Source organism: Diorhabda carinulata, chromosome 4 (assembly GCF_026250575.1).
Source record: "Diorhabda carinulata isolate Delta chromosome 4, icDioCari1.1, whole genome shotgun sequence".
Classification (NCBI taxonomy): Eukaryota; Metazoa; Arthropoda; class Insecta; order Coleoptera; family Chrysomelidae; genus Diorhabda; species Diorhabda carinulata.
In genome coordinates, this window is record NC_079463.1 from 25,117,739 (window position 1) to 25,139,476 (window position 21,738).

At 33.3% G+C, this 21,738-nt stretch overlaps 1 protein-coding gene across 1 annotated transcript in view; it reads right to left on the minus strand.

Annotated features, from left to right (window-relative positions):
* Window positions 1–21,738, minus strand: part of LOC130892456 (anoctamin-4) — a 34,965-nt gene that overhangs the window by 1,634 nt on the left and 11,593 nt on the right. Inside the window, exons 6-23 of the mRNA XM_057797887.1 lie at window positions 21,514–21,690; window positions 19,130–19,275; window positions 17,014–17,113; window positions 16,833–16,940; window positions 14,701–14,906; window positions 14,465–14,631; window positions 13,001–13,096; window positions 10,353–10,474; window positions 10,130–10,294; window positions 9,161–9,304; window positions 8,937–9,106; window positions 8,473–8,612; window positions 6,833–7,038; window positions 5,449–5,554; window positions 4,368–4,442; window positions 2,948–3,045; window positions 530–589; window positions 321–465 (exon numbers count right to left, since the gene is read on the minus strand). Of these exons, the coding sequence (XP_057653870.1) occupies window positions 321–465; window positions 530–589; window positions 2,948–3,045; window positions 4,368–4,442; window positions 5,449–5,554; window positions 6,833–7,038; window positions 8,473–8,612; window positions 8,937–9,106; window positions 9,161–9,304; window positions 10,130–10,294; window positions 10,353–10,474; window positions 13,001–13,096; window positions 14,465–14,631; window positions 14,701–14,906; window positions 16,833–16,940; window positions 17,014–17,113; window positions 19,130–19,275; window positions 21,514–21,690 (2,431 nt within the window). The remainder of the gene's footprint in view (window positions 1–320; window positions 466–529; window positions 590–2,947; window positions 3,046–4,367; window positions 4,443–5,448; window positions 5,555–6,832; window positions 7,039–8,472; window positions 8,613–8,936; window positions 9,107–9,160; window positions 9,305–10,129; window positions 10,295–10,352; window positions 10,475–13,000; window positions 13,097–14,464; window positions 14,632–14,700; window positions 14,907–16,832; window positions 16,941–17,013; window positions 17,114–19,129; window positions 19,276–21,513; window positions 21,691–21,738) is intronic.

Below are 21,738 nucleotides of genomic sequence, written 5' to 3' on the forward strand. Positions count from 1 at the left end.
TTACCAGTTTGGTATATAAATTGACATCGTTTTAAGTGAATACGATGTACTTATATTGGTCTGAAGAATTTTTTTCTTCATTGAAAAGAAGCCAACATGACATCTAATTTGATCTGAATAGTAGAAAGCAGTACTTTTTAGAAGAATTTGTGATGTAGGATTGTTTTCATCTCATATCTGTTGAAACGAGTATTAATATAAGCTGATGATGATCATTTTATGAAATGGAGTTCATATAAATCGCAAAACTTCAGGTTTGACGTCTGTTTTTAGTGAAAATTTGATGAATTTATAAATTATATGAATATACGAGTACCTACCAGCTTTATTTTCATTTCGAGAAGTATTGTTGTTATCTCTGAATGTTTGCATCAGTTCCTCATAATCGTATTCACTCTTTTTTAAACCGTGCTCATATTTGGCTTCTTTAGCTAACAGAGCCTCTCTTTGTATTTGCGTTTTGAGCTACGACATCATTTAATGAATACATTTAATGAACACAAAAACTATATATGTGAGATAATCTTACTTCAGAAGGAATATCTGGTATTACGTATTGCATTATTCCGACCAAAGCAAAAACCACGTGCTGAAAAAAAGATCGAGCAATTAATTAAACAGCCATCTGGTACAAAAAAATTGTTGCTGTTATGAAAATTTGGAAAGAATTTTACAGCTTTCACAAAAAAATGTGGCGGTCAATTTTTATCATGGTTTTGAAAAGAGAGTTCAAAATGCTGTAAGGACACATAAAAACTGTACACAATTCATACAGCATATCTTTCAAGTTTGAAGACGTTGTTTAGTATTTGTTTGGTAGCCATTAATAGTGAACGTTTCTAATGACATACAGTAAACATGTAAAAACTTTGTCATCGTTTTGTGATACAATACTTTTATTTGAAGGGCTTTAGCCTAAATAATATAAAATCTACTTTGGGAGAGACCTTCGTTATTAACTGTAAATTCTTTGGGTTTAAACAAGGTCGTACGACCTGCGAAGACCAGTATCGCAGTGGTCGACCAAATGAGGTGACGATTCCAGAAATGTTGAAGTAAATCCACTGGATGATCGTCGACGGAAAGGGCACGAGCTAGTAGACATTCCAAAAGGTGCGCTACATCGAATATTAACTGAAAATATGGACATGAGAAACCTGCGTGCTGCGTTTGCTCAAATGGAACAAATACAGAATCGTGAAGATGTTTCCATCGTGTATTTGCAATATTGCATAGAAATAAAGCCGTTTCATAACCATGGATGAAACGTGGTTCCATCACAAACAATCGACTGAAAAGGAAGAACCGGTTCCGAAGAAGACAAAAACCGTTCCATCTACAGACAAGGTTATGGCATCGGTTTTGTGTGATGCGCATGGGATAATATTCGTTGATTATCTTAAAAAAGCAACAACTATTAACGACGATTATTATGCGAGCAAATTGCAACGTTTGGGCAAAAAAACAAAGCAAAAACGGTGTTGTTTCATCGAGACAAAGCACCAGCTCACAAATCCGTTATTGCAATGACCAAAATTAATGAATTGAAGTTCAAATTGCTATCTCATGTATCCTATTCACCGGATTTAACCCCCTCAAATTATTTCCCGTTCTCAGGCTTGTAGGTCAAAGATTTTCCAATAAGAAGAGGTGATGTTGGAAGTTAATGGTTTATTTATAATATTGAAAAGTTTAACGATTCTTATTATAAAATGGGAATTCACGGAACTAAAAGAAGATAACGTTGAAATATATCTTTTTCCAAAATTTTTGTATTTTCTTTGTTGGGCCATTGCACTCTTGGAACCATCCTGCAGAAAAGAAATTTTCAACAGGAACTTACCCTCATAATTTTACACAGACACGAATATGGGTTACCCAATACCCGTCCCACCAACAGCAACGCCATAAGGGTACTTTTTGTTAATTATACAAGATGAAAAAAAATTTCAACGTTAGGTATACGAGGTTTAGTCACGTAACACTAAACGCCTTCAAAACGTTAAGTAAGTACAAATAGTTAGGTTAGGTTAGGTAAGAGAAGCGCCATAAGGACATTGTTATTTAACTATACGAGGGCTCAGAAAGATTTTACAACGTTCGCTCATTATACAAGGTATATAATAGATGTAATTAAGTGGCCGTTCGTTGAGAAAACTGCCGACAAAGAACTCCATACAGAAATTACTGAAAAAGTTTAATCAAAATTGACTATTAATGGGTTGTCCAATCTACCACAATGTCCCCAAAAAATGTTTTGTCCTTTCCGAAAGTTACACAGAACAAGCAAAAAGCGTACAAAAGAAAATGAAAAACAGCAATTACCATATATCGATGAGTAAAAGAAGTTAAAGAGGCCAAGAAAGTAGAGTGCACAAAATATCATTGAAGAATGAAAAATAAATCATTAAAAAAATCCAAAAAAAAAACAGAGAATGAGAGACATTGTCAAAAAGAAAATATGTATGTTCAAGAAACAATCTGATTGTCCAGATGAAAATAATGAAGAGGATGTTTGGACTTCTATTCTAAATAATTAATCATCTCAATCATTAAATAACCAATTCATCATGTCATAATTAGGCACATCAATTCTGTTGATAGTGATGACGATGAGGCCGTTTATGTGTGCCCCCTAATTGAACTAGACAGAAATATTTGAAAAGTTGATCATTGCTATAATTTCCAATTAATTAGGTCCTTATTATAATTCTAAAATTACTTTAGAAACTTATTAAAAATGATATTTTTTCACAGTTGACATTTTTTGTAAATGTGAATTTTCATTTTTACCAAACGAGTTTGAAGCTAGCCATCTCGTTCGGCCCTTCGTCTTCCACTAACAGAAAACTTAAATTTTGAATTTGATTCTAGGTATTAAAAAAATTGTTTTGTTACTGTAGCCATACAAATTTTAATTTTGCTATTACCTCTAATATATTCTCACCTCAAAAACTACCACAAACGCTAATCTTGCAGCAAATACGTGCCAATACTGAGGACTTAAACCATAAGGATCTGCTTCGTCCGGACCATTTCTATAACCTAAATATTATTGGGTTATTATGAAATAATCAGTAAAAATCTCTATAATTGAAAGGTTGTAAGTTCGAACAGCCAAGTGCCAAAAAACCAGTTTCACTAATATACTGTTTGATGTGTGTTTCGATAACCAAGTTATCGTCTTCAGAGACTAAAAAGTTTTTAGTCTCTGTCTCTGAAGACGACAACTTGGTTAGTGGTAGTATAAACAGTGTATTCTTTATTAATATCATCAACTATTTTAGAAATTCTAGCTTACTAAATTTTTTAAACTATTTCAAAAAGCACTTAAAACCTTTTGGAATAGTGAATGTTTATTTTGTAGCACTAAGAGTCGTGTTTAATTCACATAAGTACAACTAATTATTTTTCCCGTTTTTTTGTTATATATCTGATAATAAAATTGACACTTTCAACTATAAATAAAATTATCTACAAGTCAAATTCCGTTCCAAATTAAGCATAGTCGCTTATTGAGGCGTACACCCAAACGAATTCGTAATTTATGAATTGATTTCGAAGTTAAATCAGTGAATCAGTGAATCCATTGTTATTACTTATTATTTCAAGAAGAAATAATTATTTTGAAGAGAGTAATGTTGGATAATTGTTTTTGGATGCAGTGAATAATACGATTAAAGAAGAAAATAAAATCTGGAAGTTGGATAGTATTATTGATAAAATAATCGAGTCACTCATTGTAATAAGTATTATAATTTTATCTTTAGCTATTTAAAAGTTATAAACAGTTTAATTAGGTGAAAACATAGGTAAATATACACCTGATTTTCATTCCTTAAACGAGTGTTGCTATTTAAGTCAAATGAAAACAAATCAGATCAATATACTTTTGCATACGTTTGAACGTATTTTTTCTTTCGATTAAGGTACCTTCATCGATGTTTCCTGGCACAACATCCGATTTTGTACCACGTTCACGAAACTAATCCTGGGGCGAAGTGTGACCATGTTTGAATATGGAAAATCAGCGGAATACGGTGGCTCAAGATGTTGCTTCATCACCAAAACTCGAAGCAAGTTAATCGGCACATTGCTGTTGGTTTGATCCACGTCGAGAAAGTCATAGAAAATCATCTTACGATTCATTTCCATTTTTGATCAAGATGATTGTTTCAAGTATCTGTAAACAACTCAAATAGCCCTCGTATGACAACACGCTCTGCGTACGTTTACCATTGAAAATGTCAAACTTTATGTCAGATTTGACAAAACTTAAGTAGCAGCCTTCGATTTTATAGAAATATTGTTTCATTCGAAAATAAAGTATTTTACTAGAAGAAGTGAAATAAATTTATGTTCCTTACCTCTATATTGGCACGTTTCCGGGGGATGCTTTTCGTCACCTTTCATATCTTCTCTATAGTGAGTGGTATTGAAAACTGGAACAAAATATAGGCAATAAAAGCATTAAAGACAAATCAGGAAAATTTAACGAGAAAAGGAAATGGATCAATATGATAAATGTAATTGGTGATAAACTGTGTTCCTTGGGTATTAGGAAAAATGCACTTAGTGATCTATAATGAAACAAAGAAGGTAAAACGATCAAGTCTGTTATCACCAAACGGAACTACAGAATGGTAACATTCAAATAAATCGATTCATACTAAAACAGCTTGCTATCTGGTCTAATTTCAATAAATAACCCGGTAACGATTTGGCGGATAGTTCCGATAGATCTTATACTGGAAGGCTTGAGATAGCATCCCACTTGTTATATCACAGGCCGAGTCATAATTGAGTCGAGTTGAATCTTGCAGCAATTCTCCAGCTCCAGGCCTATCGATACCCATCCAAGCTCCAAAATTCACTGAAAATTTTCCTGACTAATCAATATTTGCTTTTAAAATTTTGGATTCTGAAGTTGGCTGCCGGCTGGAGTATGAGCGTTTTCTTATTGGGAACGTGGCAAAGAAACACCAAAGTGTACTAACTTCAATATATTCCGAGTTTTCAAATATTAATCGTCTGGGGAAAAAAACTGTCGATACCAGAGAAGTCGTAGTATTAAAGCGATTAATTTTATATATTTAATATAAATTGGAAAATAGAAATGTATTTTTGAATTATTCATATCGATCCGGAGTGGAAGATCAGCCGACGGCGGACGAGAGGGGCCTGGGAGGGGACTGTAATATTTTTTTAGCTAATTTGTTAAAAAATTTTTGTCATACAAAACATTGGTTAGGTTCGGTTAGATTAGGTTAGGTTGGGTTAGGTTAGGTTGAGTTAGGTTAGGTTAGGTTAAGTTAGGTTAGGTTAGGTTAGGTTACAAGTTCGTAATTCCTATTAGCGAACTGCAATTCGCTGAAAGTTTATTCTAAACTCATCATAGACTGGTGTTTCTTATATTAATATAATTTAAAACTTAGAAAACTTACTAACCTGAAAGGGAAGCATCTATGTAACCAGTTAAATTGAATGATTCCGAATATTTATATTGATAAACCATCCTTGGAATAAAATCACTAGTATAGGCGATTACAAATCCCTAAAAATAAATAATTTTCCCACCCTATAATTCGCGAGATACACAACTTATGAAATAAAACTATAACTTAAAATCCACGTTTCATTTGAAAATATTTTTTATTGTCAAATTTCTTTCTCGAAACCAGACAAAAAAAATCAATACCATAATTCATAACTTTTCTAATAAATTGAATGGAAAACAGTAAAGATGTAAAATGTAATAAGATTCATAGTAAATGCTGGAAATAACCCGTGAATAGTCTTTTTCTAGTGGACGAATTACAAAAATATTTATCCTGAATTTTGAAACAACCTGTAGGACACTGCTTTCTGAACTCTCTGTACAATTTGTTCCACAACAACTCAATCAGATTGAGGCGCCGATGTTTTTTAAAACCTTCCTTCTTCAAAGTCCCTACAATTTTTACCAGGCCTCCAAACCATCAGCGAGCATGAGCTGTATTTGACAGCCGGGATTACACATGGATTCAGCATCCGTTCTATTTTTGACCTGCGCACAAACACTGTTCTCTCGGACCCCAAATTCTCAAACTTTGACTCATCACTCCATAAAGCTCTCACACTGTAGCTTTGATGTGTTAAAAAAGGTCGCTTTGAACGTTTCTTATCGCCAAAGCTCCTAGTGAATTCTGAATCTTTTTTCACGTGGTAGTCCACGGTATTTTTAATTCGACGTCAATGGTACAGTTAATTTCGATTGATTGATGGGGTGAACTGGGAAGAACATTAAACATCCCTTCTCCCCGTCAGTAAAATACTCTTAGAAGGTAATAATGAAAAAATATTTATGGTATTACGACGTTTGTAGTGAACGCGTCATCGGTTTAGGATATCCCAAATTTGCACTCGCATGTATAGAACGGCCCCCGTATTCAACGTACTTAAACCTGTGTGATTTCTTCTTAAGGGGCTCCTTGAAATATTACTATTATACAGAAAACCCCATGACCAAAGATCATTGGAGAGAAACTATCAGAAAAGGAATTTCTAATATTTCTTCATCTACGATTGAAAGACTTGATTATTATGCAATCACCTCGTAAATATTTACGTATACGAACTTAACAAAAAGATTTCTTGGTTCACATAGTATAAATTACAGCACGTTTTTGCGTGGCTAACTGGGACTAAACTACAATCATACGTGTGATAGCTGCTTTAAAGAGCGGAGTGCTTATGGGCTCCTGCATGATCTGGGATGGGAGTAAACAATGTAAAAACTTCGTTTTCAAAAGTATAGAGGGTGAAAATCGGATAATAAAATGAGGCATATTACGTTTGAAACTACTGCTGCGTATGTAATCGCTCGTAATATCCCGTACCAGGCACCAATATCCTCTACCCTTTCAGCTAAAGGTCTTCTAGCTTGAGTAACCATTTTATAAGCGTCCAATCGTATTTCCGCTATGTTATTTAACAAGGCACATAATGGAGCGAGAGGAAAGGCTGCTACAAACAAAGTGACGAAACCATATTGAAGAACTGGAAATGAAATTATCAATTTAGGTTGTATCAACGAATTTTTATTTGAATTGAAATAACGCCTTAACGTGAGATTAAGAAACGTTTTACATTTAATATGCAATCAATTGGTAATTCTGTCAACTTCACAGTAGTACCGTTAAAGACTAGTTGTAACATGATAAACATCAAAAGTCATACGCTCGTGCTCGCGTTGGCGCTCGCGTTTTAGCGTCCTAGTTAACATGAAGTCGAACGTTGCACGAACGTAAGAGTTTATAAATCCATCTCGAGTGAACAACTTAACCTTGGAAAAGTAGTTACGCTTCTTTTTTCTTCCTAAAATTTATGATATAATACAATAATCAATATCTCGTTATAGTATATTAACCTTCTATATGGTCTGAAGCTGTATTATATTTCTTCAATAATTATTAGTCTTGATTTTGCACACAGTTCAACGATTGTGATTAGTAGAGCAATTTCTTTATAATTTTTAGATACCTTTGTGTCTCTTTTTTTGTATATTTGAACAATTTGTCTATATTCCTTTATCATTCATTATACTTCTTAAGAAGTCTATCATCAAGTGGTTTCCTGCTTTTAGCATGTTCATCGTTATGCTGTTTTTTTCCTGGTGCTTTTCCTGTTTATGTTTTTTTAATTATATTTTATCCACTTTCTCGTATTTTGGGTTAACCAGTATTGTTTCCTGTTCACTTTCTTTTCCTGTTTTATTTTCTTTTTCAGCAACAACTATTTGAATTATTATCTTCATTTTTCTTTCATTATAATTCGTCTATATTCGTCTTTTTTATACTCCAAAGTAGTTACACACCTTTTTCTTGTATTTCGTATTATTCCTATAAATAACTTTCTTATTTTTCACTCAAATTTAGTCCAAAATATATTTTTCTTCATTGATCATTTTCTTGACTTCTGATGTTTGTTTTTTCTGTTCGTTTTGAGCTTCGTCTAAAGGTATATCGTGTGTTTTCTCCTTCAATGTTCTACCAAAGCGTTCTTTTAAAGCTTTTCTTCGTAATTTTTATTGTCAAACGTCCTTTTTCTCAAGTTTTAATCACGATATTTCTACTATCTCGTCTTTTTGGCTGCCAGTTATGTTTGTATTTAATTTTTCTTGATAACTTTGTTTATTTCTCCTTCGAACTGTAAAAACTTTACGCTTTATTTATGATTCTTTTTCCACAATTTTCTAAATTTTGTCTTCTTCTATTCCATTACCAGTAGGAAATTAACACTTCCGATCTTCAGGTATGAGCATAGATAGCTCTTACAAAATTTATATTAGTCCACGTTTCTTTGTTTACAAAGAAGTAACCTGTTACTAATTTTTCTTAGGTATTTGTGTATATTTATTTAATTTGCTATTCCTAAATGTTAAGTGCAAAGTTTATAACGTGTGTGGCTGTGAAAAATAAGAAAAAACCTCACTCATTTCCAAATATTCATCGAATAGGGCCAACCTTCCTGGATCTTGTAAATGATAATCTTCTTCCCACCTGGTATGTTTTCTTGTTAAGTCTTTAGTATTAGATTTATGAGTTCTCATTCGCCACCAGTTATAAAATGCACTGAAAAATTATAAATTTATATAAATATAACCGAAAACCCTTGTTTTAAACGGCCAAAATGTGTTTTGAGATTTAACATTTGTCAGAATCCTTGCAGCTATTTATTATCTCCCTAACCTAACCTAACCTAAGTTCACATAACCTCACCTAACCTAACCTAACCTGATTCGATCTGACTTAACCTAACATAACCTATAAAATTTTAGGCTTAGGTTAGGTAGGGGTTATTATTTTACGACGTGGTCGTTCACGGATGTCCTGAAAGATCTAGGATCGTTTTTTGATGGAGCTTGATGTTATTTATATAAATGTGATATAACTTACGGATTGAAAAGCTCAACGAAATTATTAAAAATTTGTTTGCCTATCATAATAATTGATAGCTGAATGCAGAGTTCGCTTAAACAACCGGCTGGATCACAGATGTCGCCTTTGACTCTTAAAAACACGGATTGCCTGGTTACAGTGTCACCAGGATAATCGTAAAATCTACCCTGAAATAGAATTCATCAATAATATGTGACAATTTATAATTGGAGCATGATTACCTTAAAAAATGCGATGTAAATCAACGATGAATAAAAGTTCATGAACTCGAAAAAGAATATTTTGAAGGTATAAGAGTTTTCGTATTCGGTTTGAGTTCGAGGACTTTCTAAATTTGTTAAATATATTGCTAGCCTATGGTAAAACTGAAAAATGATATTTTTCTATTATAATTATAACTTGAAAATTTAGAAAAAAGCTTGTAAAAACTAAAAAAATCTAAATAAAGATGAAACGATTAAAATAAAATTTTAATAAACAGAAAAAACCACAATGTATTTGTATACTTCAATTTTAAAAACGTTGAATTACAGATAATTAGAATCGCATCATGATTTAAGGGTGATTAGGTCACTAGATATGGTCCTATGAAGTGCCGTGAGATCAGGGATGCTCCAAGAGAAACTAGTATCGTCTGTCTAGATAGACAATGTCGTTGATGAATAGAAGAAACCAAAGGGTCTAGTACTGAGCCTTGGGGCACTCCACATTCTATTGGCTTGCAAGAAGACATAGTTATATCAACCCCTACAAGCTAACTTCTGTTGGTAAGATATGACTTAAACCATGCGAAAGGTGTTTTCCTCAAACTGTAGTACTACAATTTGTTAATTAAAATATTATGATTGACATAGATAACGTGGGATGGAGTCCATCACTTCCAGATGAGTATTTATTTTTGATGTCATTAATTGTAGTGGGAAATTCTGCTAAAACTACGGGCATAAAGAAGTAACTGTGTAAGTGAGAATTAGCATTAGCACCAGGAAGATACGAAATAAATAACGATTTGATAATTTACTTTATTTAATAAAAATTCGTGCAAAAAAAGTATGAAATTAGTGTGAATTGGTACAGGAAACCTCATAGAAATAGAAAATGAATCATTTTTATTTATTATTCCTAATTTCCCAATTCTTCATTATTCATTTAGTTTAAATTATCTGAATGGAGTAAATTTTTGTACATACCCTCGTTAAACACATGATAATTATAAGGTTTATAACGGCGGCGGATACTGATGTTACGATTTTGGCATGTTTTTTCATAAAAAAATTTTTACTTCCATATATCACCGAAACAAGCGACAGTCTATAAATTATTGTTCCCAATACGGCACATAAAATTACAGCAATCTAAAAAAAACGAATTGATGTTATTAAATTTTGTTGTAATAACTTGGAAAATACTCACCATAAAAAATACAACTGATCCAGTGATTGCTAATCTCATTACTCTTGTCCATGCTGGTAAATACGGCTCTTTATCTCTAGTTACAGGGTTAGTTCTAAAAGTTTTGACACTTGTTTCGAATTCTAAAACAAAACGATATTCCTCTATAGGAAAGTTATTTTTTCAGTACCTCCTACAGCTGACTGAGGCTGGGGATGTAAATTTATCCAAATTAATAACCCCCTACAGTTTCACAAGGGTTGTTTTAAATTCACTATGTGGTATGTTATGTATGTATGTTATGTTGAATGTAATTAATATAAAGAAATAATTATCCCAATACATTACATCTATATTTATGACTAATAATTATCTATATTCATATATAGGCTTTACGAAAAAAAAGGCTTTTGGTGACAAAATTAATCGTAGAAAAAAACAACGCCATCGTGTTCTACGAGTTAAATAAAAGTTATGTGCATAAAATTCAACATTTTTTGTCTATGAGTTATTTTTTAAACAATAAAAACACCAAAAAATCGGTACAAATTTTGTTTTTTGCGTTTTGCACTGAACCTATGGAAGACTCGAACTGGTTACCATAGGCCATATTGTAGAGAATTGAAAAATCTTCAAAATAAGCTTTTATAAATTAAATTTTGATAATTTGTTATGCCCCTGGTAACCAATACCAGTCTTGCATAGGTTCAGCGCAAAACGCAAAAAACACAATTTGTACCGATTTTTAGGTGTTTTTATTGTTTAAAAAAATAACGCATAGACAAAAAATGTTGAATTTTATGCACAAAACTTTTATCTAACCCCTAGAACACGATGGCGTTGTTTTTTTCTACTAGTAATTTCGTAAATGCCCTGGCCTAATATATTTTCATTCATGGTATCTGTTTTTGATTAGATATCTAAGTCTATAATCTGGCCGGTCGGTAGTGAGAGCAATAAAAAACGCGTGATCGGCTCATGTGATGCTAGTGGTACCTTTTATAACGATTCGTATTGGCTGAAGCAATGTCTGAGAAAGTCAAGTTCACACAGCTGCACGTTACATTAATTGATTATTATTATATTCTAAAAATTTTATATTAATAATTATTTTAAGCTTTTGTTTTATTATGTTATTTATTTACTTTGATAAAAATTAAAAATTAAACTACATTTCTAAAATGCGCTTTTACAGTAAGAATTATGTGACTGTATAATAGCGCATGTTAAACATGTACTTTAATTTTTATTATTCTTTAATACGTGGTATTATAGTTATGTTATACATTGACTATCCTCTATTTTAAAATAAATTTTATTGTTAAAAGTGGCTGTGATATTCATGGAACTAAATTTAAACTGTCTATTTACGTTATTCAATCTGAAGAACAATCATTTCTAAACGCGTCATTGATTTAATACTTTTAGAATTTTGACAAAATGCATCTGAGGATACAAAGCATAATAAATATTTATTATTTATAAAAACTGGAGCGATTTTCCTCATTGCAACCAAGTTATTGTTTTTATTGTAGTTGCAATCTTTTGGTTAGTGTGGGTAAAAAAATATTCCAAGACTATAATGTTTACATATTGGATAAAAGTGGCACTGTTTTTAAATTCCACCAATGAAACGCTAAGATAACAAGAGTCACAATGACAATGGAATGTGATCATCCGGTGGTCAACAATTACGGTTAGGTCATTTCCATCCCTAAAAATACCGATAAGTTCCTTCACATATAATATAAATGACGAACAGAAGGCGGCGATTAGAAGAATCGTACATTCCTTTTTCTTAATCAACGAATTGCCAACTGTCCAAAAAATAATGATGGCTATTGAACAGCATGAAGATTTGCCGAACTTAAAGAAAATAGTAGTAAACTATTCGAGCTTTGTTTAATCGTAGACATTGTTTAGTAAATTCCGAAATTACCATAAGTAACTTTTGGTTGTCATCGCCTCAGTTCAACTTAGTTCATATTGGTCTTTTCGACCTTCGGGGTTAATAACTACCACAATTGATGAATTTACCCAAAAAGTGTTACGGATACCTGAGACAGGAGACAGGTAAGTATCAGAAAACCTCTCTAAATTAGATTTTATATATTAGATAAACGACGGGGATTACCTAAGTATAGAGGCAACATAAGAATGAAATTCTCAGAAAATCGTAGAGCTCTTAACACTTTTGGGGTACATGGAATATTGTTTTTTCAGTTATTGGAATATTTTCACACTGCTGACATCTTGATAGTGAAGGTGAAAGAAATTTATAGTGAACGAGATTAACCCTTCGTTGTATTTGTATGAATTTGCGCATTTTTCAAAATATGAGTTTACGTATACCTATCTGACAGTTGTATACCGCAATTTTCCTACCTCACTCAATTGAAACCATTATACAGAATACCAGAAATTAAATATTATTATTATTAGGATAGTAGTTTTCAGTAAATATGCCCTCAAATTATTACGAAATGCGTAAAAAGATTTCAATTAGCAAGTGATTGTGCATTTTTTTCGCATTGTAAAATATTGAGCCTTTAATTAATTCTGAACGTGGTGTTGGTAGGTAAAGATTATGCTCCACGTTCCTAAGTGGATAGCCGTGCAACTATCATTCTGAAATTGGAGAAGCGATGAAAAATATATTCAAACTATACCTGGTCTAGGCTCTTCATCCTGATCGGTTGCTTGAAGATCCCATTCCCATTGTATTACACTTTGTTTTCTTCTCCACATTTCCAAAAAAACTGTAGCTGAAAAATTGATGATTTGTTGAAACATCAAGCGCCACCATGTTAAAAAAAATAATAGCCGGGAGCGTTCGTTTTGATAAAAAATTGGATAAAAGTATTTTAATAATGGGACTCGTCAGTTCTGTAGAAAATGACAAAGCCTAGTGTTTGTTTACTTTATACGAGCGCATGCAACAAGTTTATTTGTTTTATTTCTTCGGTGTTGATTCTAGTTTAGTCCCAGTTAGCTCTGTGATAACTTTTTGCGAAGAATTGTTTTCGTTCTCGCAAATTGAGAGTTTTAAAATGGGTTAAATCGAGGTACTATCGGTTGAAACTCGTGCATAAATAGTAAATCTTCATGGGTCTTCAAGACAAAAGACACCGTACCATTACCGCTGAATTAAAAATACTTAATCGTATCATGGAGTATACATGAAAAAATATGCATCCACCAGAAGCTTTGGCGTTAAAAAACTTTCAGAACGACGAATTTAGGGTCCAGAAAGAGCAGCTGAGATCAGTGAATCTAGGGATTTGCCTTTTAGTACTCTTACAGTGAGAAGGAGATAGGTTGAAGTTGACTTTTTTGGGCTAAAGAGGGCCAAAGAACATAAAAATTAGACACATGAATGGTAAGAAAGAGTTTTATTGAGTCAGAAGTTAATGTTTGAGGTTTTGAGGTCAAAGGAAAAACGCATGTTAAATTTGTGTGTAATCCCGACTGGCAAACACGGCGAAAGCTCGGTTATGGTTTGGGGATATTTTGGAGAAAGATCAAAATAAAATTAAGAGGTTACAGTGAGCTAAAGAACATGTTAGGTGTTAGATCCATGGATAATCCCGACTGGCAAACACGGCGAAAGCTCGGTTATGGTTTGGGGATATTTTGGAGAAAGATCAAAATAAAATTAAGAGGTTACAGTGAGCTAAAGAACATGTTAGGTGTTAGATCCATGGATAATCCCGACTGGCAAACACGGCGAAAGCTCGATGATGGTTTGGTGGAGAGGCGACTGGAGACCTGGTGAAGAATAAAGACTATAAAAATTATCAAAGGAAAATGAAGTACGTTCTGATCAGCGCCTGATCAGCAGAAATTTTATCTTCCAGTATGACAACAATCCCGAGCATCTCTCGCTGTTGTGCAGTAATTTGGCCCTCATAGTCACCCGACCTCAACCCGTTTAAGTTATTGTGAAACAAATTATCAAATAGAACCAAAAAGACAACGATTATCGATCGTATTGTTTGTTTTTGTTGCGTTTCATACAAATTATAGGGCGGACAAAAACTTTTGTGTATATCGTATTCCGTAAACTCAAGCTTGTTCCAGAAAAACGTACAAATATGAAAAAATTGATAGTAGTTATAAAAAGGTTATCTTACCCCATAGACTCATGAAAATAGCAAAGAAGACAGTAGCAGGGTTGTCGAATAAATAAGTCAATCTAGCAAATTTACAGCTGTCTATTAATTTTTGATATTTACAAGCTTTATCACACATTGGACATAATGTTATGTTGCCAGGTCCATTTATATCACAAATTTCTTTACTAAAAATAATGAATAAATAAAAACTGACACTTTTTTTTTGGGAGTATGTTGAAATCTTGGTAACTTACGTGGGTATATTGTCATCGCCGTCTATGGTGAATATACCGTATAAAAAACATAGTGTCCCTACTATTGCAGGAGCGTACAACATTTTAGTATAATAACCTAACCAACAAAAATAGAGACCTATTTTATCTCCAAAATATTTTCTAACTAAATTTAGTGGCTGTCTTTTCATCCATTTGGCTGGTCTAGCCCATTCCAAATATAATAACTGAAATTAAAAAAATTGTATTTCAAAGAGTGAAGAAAAAGTCGAATCAACAACTCCTTTTTAAGATAAAACTTTTTCCTCTTCTCCTAAAAATATCGTTGGAGTGTTATTCGATTTGGAATCGCACGCAGAAAGTTTTTGGAAAGGGCAAAATTGCAAATTCATGAACAATTCACTTAAAAAAGGGGTTTGGTTTTTTGTTTATTTCTCAAAAACGAAATGTGATTATTTAAATTCTGAAAAATATTTAAATAAAAACGTTGGGGTGTCATTCAATTTAGAATGGCACGTAGAAAGTTTTTGAAAAGGGCAAAATTGCAAATTCATGAACAATTCACTTAAAAAAGGGGTTTGGTTTTTTGTTTATTTCTCAAAAACGAATTGCGATTATTTAAATTCTGAAAAAATATTTAAATAAAAACGTTGGGGTGTCATTCAATTTGGAATGGCACGTAGAAAGTTTTTGAAAAGGGCAAAATTGCAAATTCATGAACAATTCACTTAAAAAAGGGGTTTGGTTTTTTGCTTATTTCTCAAAAACGAATTGCGATTATTTAAATCAGAAAAAATATTTAAAAAAAACAAGAAATTTCCTAAAAAATATTCTTCAACAAAAAATATTATTTAAGTATGTTAGATTTGAATAAATATAAACACTCATAGGAGAGATCAACAAATAAGTCGAAGGCAAAAAATATTTATGGCGATTTTTCAAGAAGTTATTAGTTAATCAACAATATCATGTAGCCTGAAGTTGACCATTGTAATAATTAAACTGCAAATCTCAGATTTTTTTCCTTTCGTTGAGCCCTTGATCCCTCGGTATTCATTTTTATTAACAGAATGTTTTTTTTTTATTTCTCGTAAATTTATAAATCCATTACGTAACTATGAAGTGTTTTAATTGCGCTAATCTGTTTATGAATAGCAACTAAAATTGGACGAAGAAAATCCAGGCGATATCAAAAATAACACTTTTTGATTTCATAAGTGAACATTTTGTACTTGGAGTTTTGAGTCTAAATCGAAGATCAGGTTCAGCTTAACTCCTCAGAAGTTTTAGATAAGGCAAAAACCGTCGCATTTATAAGGCTTCTGAAAAACAAATCGCGTTGAGCACAGCTTAGAAGTACCAAAGGTCGACGTGCTTTGAAAAACTGTTCAGGCAGCTTGGTTTGAAACGTTCAACGCCACTTAGTGGACTGTAAGATTTGTCAATGTCGTTGATCATCACATGTCTGAGCGTGGAGATGGCGTTTTATATAATGTTCGCTTATAAAACCAATCACCAGTCGTGATTCATGTCTGTTTCAAGGGAAAAGATGATTAGTAAAACTGGCAAAAGCCCCATCTATGTGCTCCTCAGACAGCTGTTTATATTTATCTCCGCAGAATTTGTTTTGCGAGAAGACTACACTGGTGATTTTGCTGTAAACAAACGGCTACCCGAACCAACTAGACCTTGAACTCCATGAACTCACTAGTTCATGTACGACTTTCTTCCCCTGCAGAAGGCACCTAGAGCATAATATTTCGCCGTTTTGGCTTTTATAGCTGTCTGAGTTTCTATGGTGTCCATTAAGTACGCCTATCCATATTCCATCACAGTGGAAAGTTGGACTTGGACTTGCAGTCTCCGAACCTTTCTATAGGGTTCATACAACATAATTTTTTTTGGTATTTGCTATTTAATTGAAGAACGCCTATTTTGTCTTTGTGGCATTCCTTTCGGGAGGTCTATGTCCATCAATGGACATCTGACTTTTGAAATGATGAGTGAAAATATAATTTGTATCATCCATTAAAACAATTTTGAATTCGGTCAGTTTAAACAAAGTTATTGAGCGAACATGTCAGTTCAAATACAAATATGAAGATCCTGGAATCCTGATTGGGTTTTATTAATATGGAACCATAATTTCTCACCCTCCTATCTAGGATTTTTCCATCACTGGTATCTTTATCCCATCGTCCTTCGTGTAATGGAAAACAAGCGTAGTACGTATAATCATTCAAAAGCCTTCTGATACCTACCTACAAAAAAATAAAAAAGGATATTTTAATATGACTTACATGAATTTATTATTATTTCGAAATATAAACTTACTTTATCTGTATCATCAAATTTGACCCTCAATAAAATTTGCATAACAATTAGACTCCTTTGAGCGCTAGAATATTCTGTTACTCGATCCTTTACTACAAACCTAGAATTAAACTGAGTCAAAGACTTGGTATAGTGAATTATTGTATGTAATTAATTTTGTGAAAGTATTTTAAATTAAATTTTTTTAAGCTTCAAACCAAGAGCTTCGTCTATATCGTTTTTAAAGGATATAAACATCGTTGTCTTCACAATTAATGTTCATTCAAATAAAAAAAGAATTTAAGGTTGGGTTTCAAATCGGGCTTACAAAGTGCATTACCGATCATTACGCCTTTCCGTAAAAACTACATTAAATGCCATTTCTACTAAGATGAAATTTCTGACACCGTTGGTGATATTCATTATGAACACACTGTTTATACTACCACTACACCAACACTCACAATTTCATTGTCTGAACCGCGTTTGATAACCAAGTTATCGTCTTCAGAGACTGAGCAATTTACCTTCAATCTCTGAAGACGATAACTTGGTTATCGAAACTAGCGTCACACAGTGTAATTGTGATAAACAGTGTGTTCAGAATGCTATTTCTGCTAATAAAAAATAAATTCGTACTGGTAAAAATAGTAGTCAGTAGATAAACCCAGGGCACAAAGCGTTTATGGAAATTAATTCTCCATTTACACCAAATGTTGCCTATATATTTAGACTGCTGATGTTGCAGCTGGTAAATCATGGACAATCCCAAGTTACTGAACGTCTATAAAAGTCAATTCTTCTTCTTCATTACACGTACATGTAGATTTAAACAGCAAGTCTCTTCTGTAGTATTTATCTCTTTATCTACCTGGTAGTATTCGACTCCATGGACAAACTCCTGCTACTGACAGTGTATAAAAGTAGATTTATTCTTTTCATCACAAGTTGCCTGTACATTTAAGCTGTACCAATTTCTTCTCTTGTGTAAAAAGTAAGCGAAATAAAGTAAATCCTATTAAACTGGAGTAATTTGAATGGTACCTACTGTATGGAGATACTTATGGATATTGATCTTAATCCCGAAAAATCTGGTTGTCTACAGGCGGGCTCGGTGCTATGAGCCACGTCTGCCTGTCGAGTGAGTCTTAGAGATACTACTCTAGGTTGGATTATATTAAACAGAGCATCTGCTGTGGTAGTATCAGTAAAACAAAGTCAGATCAGTGACTTTTCTACTATGCTCTAAACTGTCCAAGTTTCTGGTCAACTCTGGATCGATGGATGTATTGACTCGAGTGTCTTCACGGCGCCGAGCTCCAAATATGCGAGCAATACTCATGGATGATCGAATATGGACTTTGTTTATTGATCATTTGGGTCAGTCAGTGACTATTGGAAAAAACTTCCAAAGTCCAAAGTTACACCGTTATACCTGAATCGAGTCGTTTCCAGTTTATACAAGGTGAACCTCGGATTTTGTTGAGTACCTCCTGGTGTACAGAGTTTATTTATACTACCTTGAAGATATTTGTGCATAATGGGCCCTCTAGATCAGCTTTCACTTGGAGCTCCGAACGGAAGGCTATTTTAATTCCAGAATATTTTTTTCCCGCCTGGACGTATCGGCACAGCGACGAAACTTGGGCCTATTTATGTCCCCTAGGTCTGATCTACCACGTACAATATATTTGTCTTGTGATTCTTATGGTAGATTAAGTATTCGATATCATGGACAGACCCAGATCTCCAAGTGTCTATAAAAGTAAATGTTTCTTCTTTATTTCATGTCACTTGTACATTTAAACTTCAAGAACGTCTTCTCAATTGTTTGCTAGCATAGAAAGACCTAGGCTACTATAGAAATTATTTTTTTCCTCATTACATGTTGCAGTTATTGTTGAAAGTACTTTGAACGCGTTTATATTTAACTAATTTGATGATTGTCCGACATGCACCTCAACTAATTAACCTCAAAATGAAAAAGAAGAAGCTATAAGCAAAAAGCTTAACCTCAACAGGTAAATCTGAAGCTAATTATTGCTCACAGAAGCTTTAGTGTTTGTATGTTAGTAAATACTACGAAATATTATTTTTTGATTATGTGAATAAACAAATAAATCCTGAATATACTCACTGCTCTTCTCTATCTCCCCCTTCTGTAGCATCATAAAAAGACGGTTCTTTATTGATTAAATCGTGATTAAATTCAAAAAATTGTTTCCATTTTTTCTGCCATTTCGAATACATTGTCTCGGCTTTCCCCATTTCCCTTTTGTCGTCCTATAAATATACTTAATTTTGATCTTTTTAAACAGTTAACTAGGAAAACGATGTCTTAAGATTGATTTACTTCGTACACGTTGAATAATTATTAAATTTTCATATGAAGACATCACGTAATTTATATCACTCTGTGTGAAATTCTGTTAAGCTCCAACTAAACTAGGAGTAAATTTCTTGCTACTCTCTTTACTTTAAAGTGAACATTTCAATCAAATGTTTTATTTGTTAGTATTATCACTGATAACGTATGTAACAAAAATTTTTGGAAAACAATCGTTGGTTTCAATTCAATTCTAAATAACTTATTGCCATAGGAAACATAGATTTTATAACGTTTATACGTCACTTCAATTTTTGTCAAATTGTGAATATATTTAGAGAATATTGCACTTTCGACAAGGAATATCATGACAAAACCTTCCAAAAAGTAGACGGCTTGAAGCTTTGACTAACGTCCAATCAACTATATTAGTGGAATGTGCAAAAGACAAATTAGAAACATCAACTCGATGGTCGAGGACAGGACTAAAAGGACAGGAAGTTAAACATCGGAATAGGAAGAAATGTCAAAGAATATTCCGAAGATTAGTTGCGCAGAATTTTGATATGCTGTCGTGCATCAAGGAGATGATTTAAAAAAGAAATTTGAAGATAAAGTATTAGATCTGACGTGCCATATCTGAAGCAGGCATTTCACGTACTTACGTCAGGGTTGAATGTCCCCAAAAATTGCTTGATTTTATTAATGCATTTCTTCCCAGATAGATAATCCCTAGGCTCGCCCTATTGAAGAGTTTTGGGCGATATTGAGTATAAAAATATATGTTATGAATCAAAATTGCTACAGACATTTTTTCCGAAAACTCTTGTTACATTAATAATTCGAAAAGTTACTACCAAACATATAGAAGAAAAAAGAGATTAAGAAGAAGAAAAAGAAGAAGGGGATATAGATAGAATAAGCAGAATACGAGAAGAGGTAGGAGCAGATATGAAACACGATTAAAAAACAGGAAATTTGAAAAGATAAAATGAAGCACACAAAATATTACTAGTAGTATGGAGTTCAAAAACAATTCCAAAGGAGTTTCGAATAGCAATAATAACACCCATTCCCAATAAAGTTTCATGAACGCCCCAGGAAGACGCTTACACAACGTCTGATCCCAAAATCTTCTGAATCAGCTCTCGGATTGGCACAAGAAATGAAAGGTGACTCTCAATTCTTCAAAAACCCAAACTATCGTCTTCAAGCATCTGGACCGTACGATATCTACCTAAAAAATTTCCACTTAAAGCATTGGAGAGAAAGTCTCGAGGTCAGCAAAGAAACTTTGTAGTTTCAAGTGAAATTACCTCTCAATTGGACGATTGATCTGAACGATCCTCTTGACAGAGTATTGAGGCTAACTCATCTTATCTTGCAGGAAAATTCGACTCAGCTCCAGTAATATCGATTATGTCATTATTGACATTATAACACACCTTTTAATCCTTCTAAGTGACCTCCAAGTCTGATACGTGATTCGCATCATAGAATCAAACGATTCCTTCCCAACCCCTGGATCACTACTAGATTAGCCATTTCTTTAAAGCACGAGAGGAAACTTCCCTGTACCTCCTGCGACGACATACAAGACTTTCTACTTTGTATTCCTTGATAATAACCCCATCGTCATTAGATGAAACTCTCTACTAATCTCATCTCGTCGATGATTGGTGTTGCAGGTTTTCTGCGAGTTTCCTGATCAATTAGTTCACTAGCCGACGATAGGAAGTAGGTCTAAAGAAAAACTGGTTGTTTCTTTTTTTTGCTCTTTCTTCCATTGCAGTACACTCTACCATCCTCAATCCACCACACCCCCAGCTTAACAGAAGAATCTATCCTATATCAAAGCGCAGCTTAATGAAGCTCCCCGTCCACGTGAATCATGTGGTCATCCAAATCATAAACAAACCAACGAACCTCTCTTTCTCTCAAACGTAGTGAGTCTGGTGCAAAAATCGAACAATCAAAGTTGAGATGGTTTGAAGATGTGTGAAAATGGAGGGGACAGAAAAGATATGGGAAACGGAAATGGACAAAAAGAAGAGAAGCGGCAAATACGAAAATAACAAACAGTCTGGTAAAAAGAAGACTAAACTGGAGACGGATTAAAGGTAGTTAGCAGCAGATAGAGCCAATATATATTATATAACCTCTATATCTATTGTAGAAGATATAATATAGTTTACCCATGCTTTCACTGATATTGTTATAAATCTTTTGATAGGCAATTTCATTCCCATTAGAGCTGCATATCGTGTCTTCGTTTTCCAAGGTAAATGGATTTTCAAAAACCAAGTTTTTCCATCGAATGATAAATCCTTATGTTCTAATTCTAATTCTAGACCTTCTTTAACTAGATTTTCCTAAAAAATTATGGAAACGTTTAACGTAATATTGTAAGTAAGACTAAA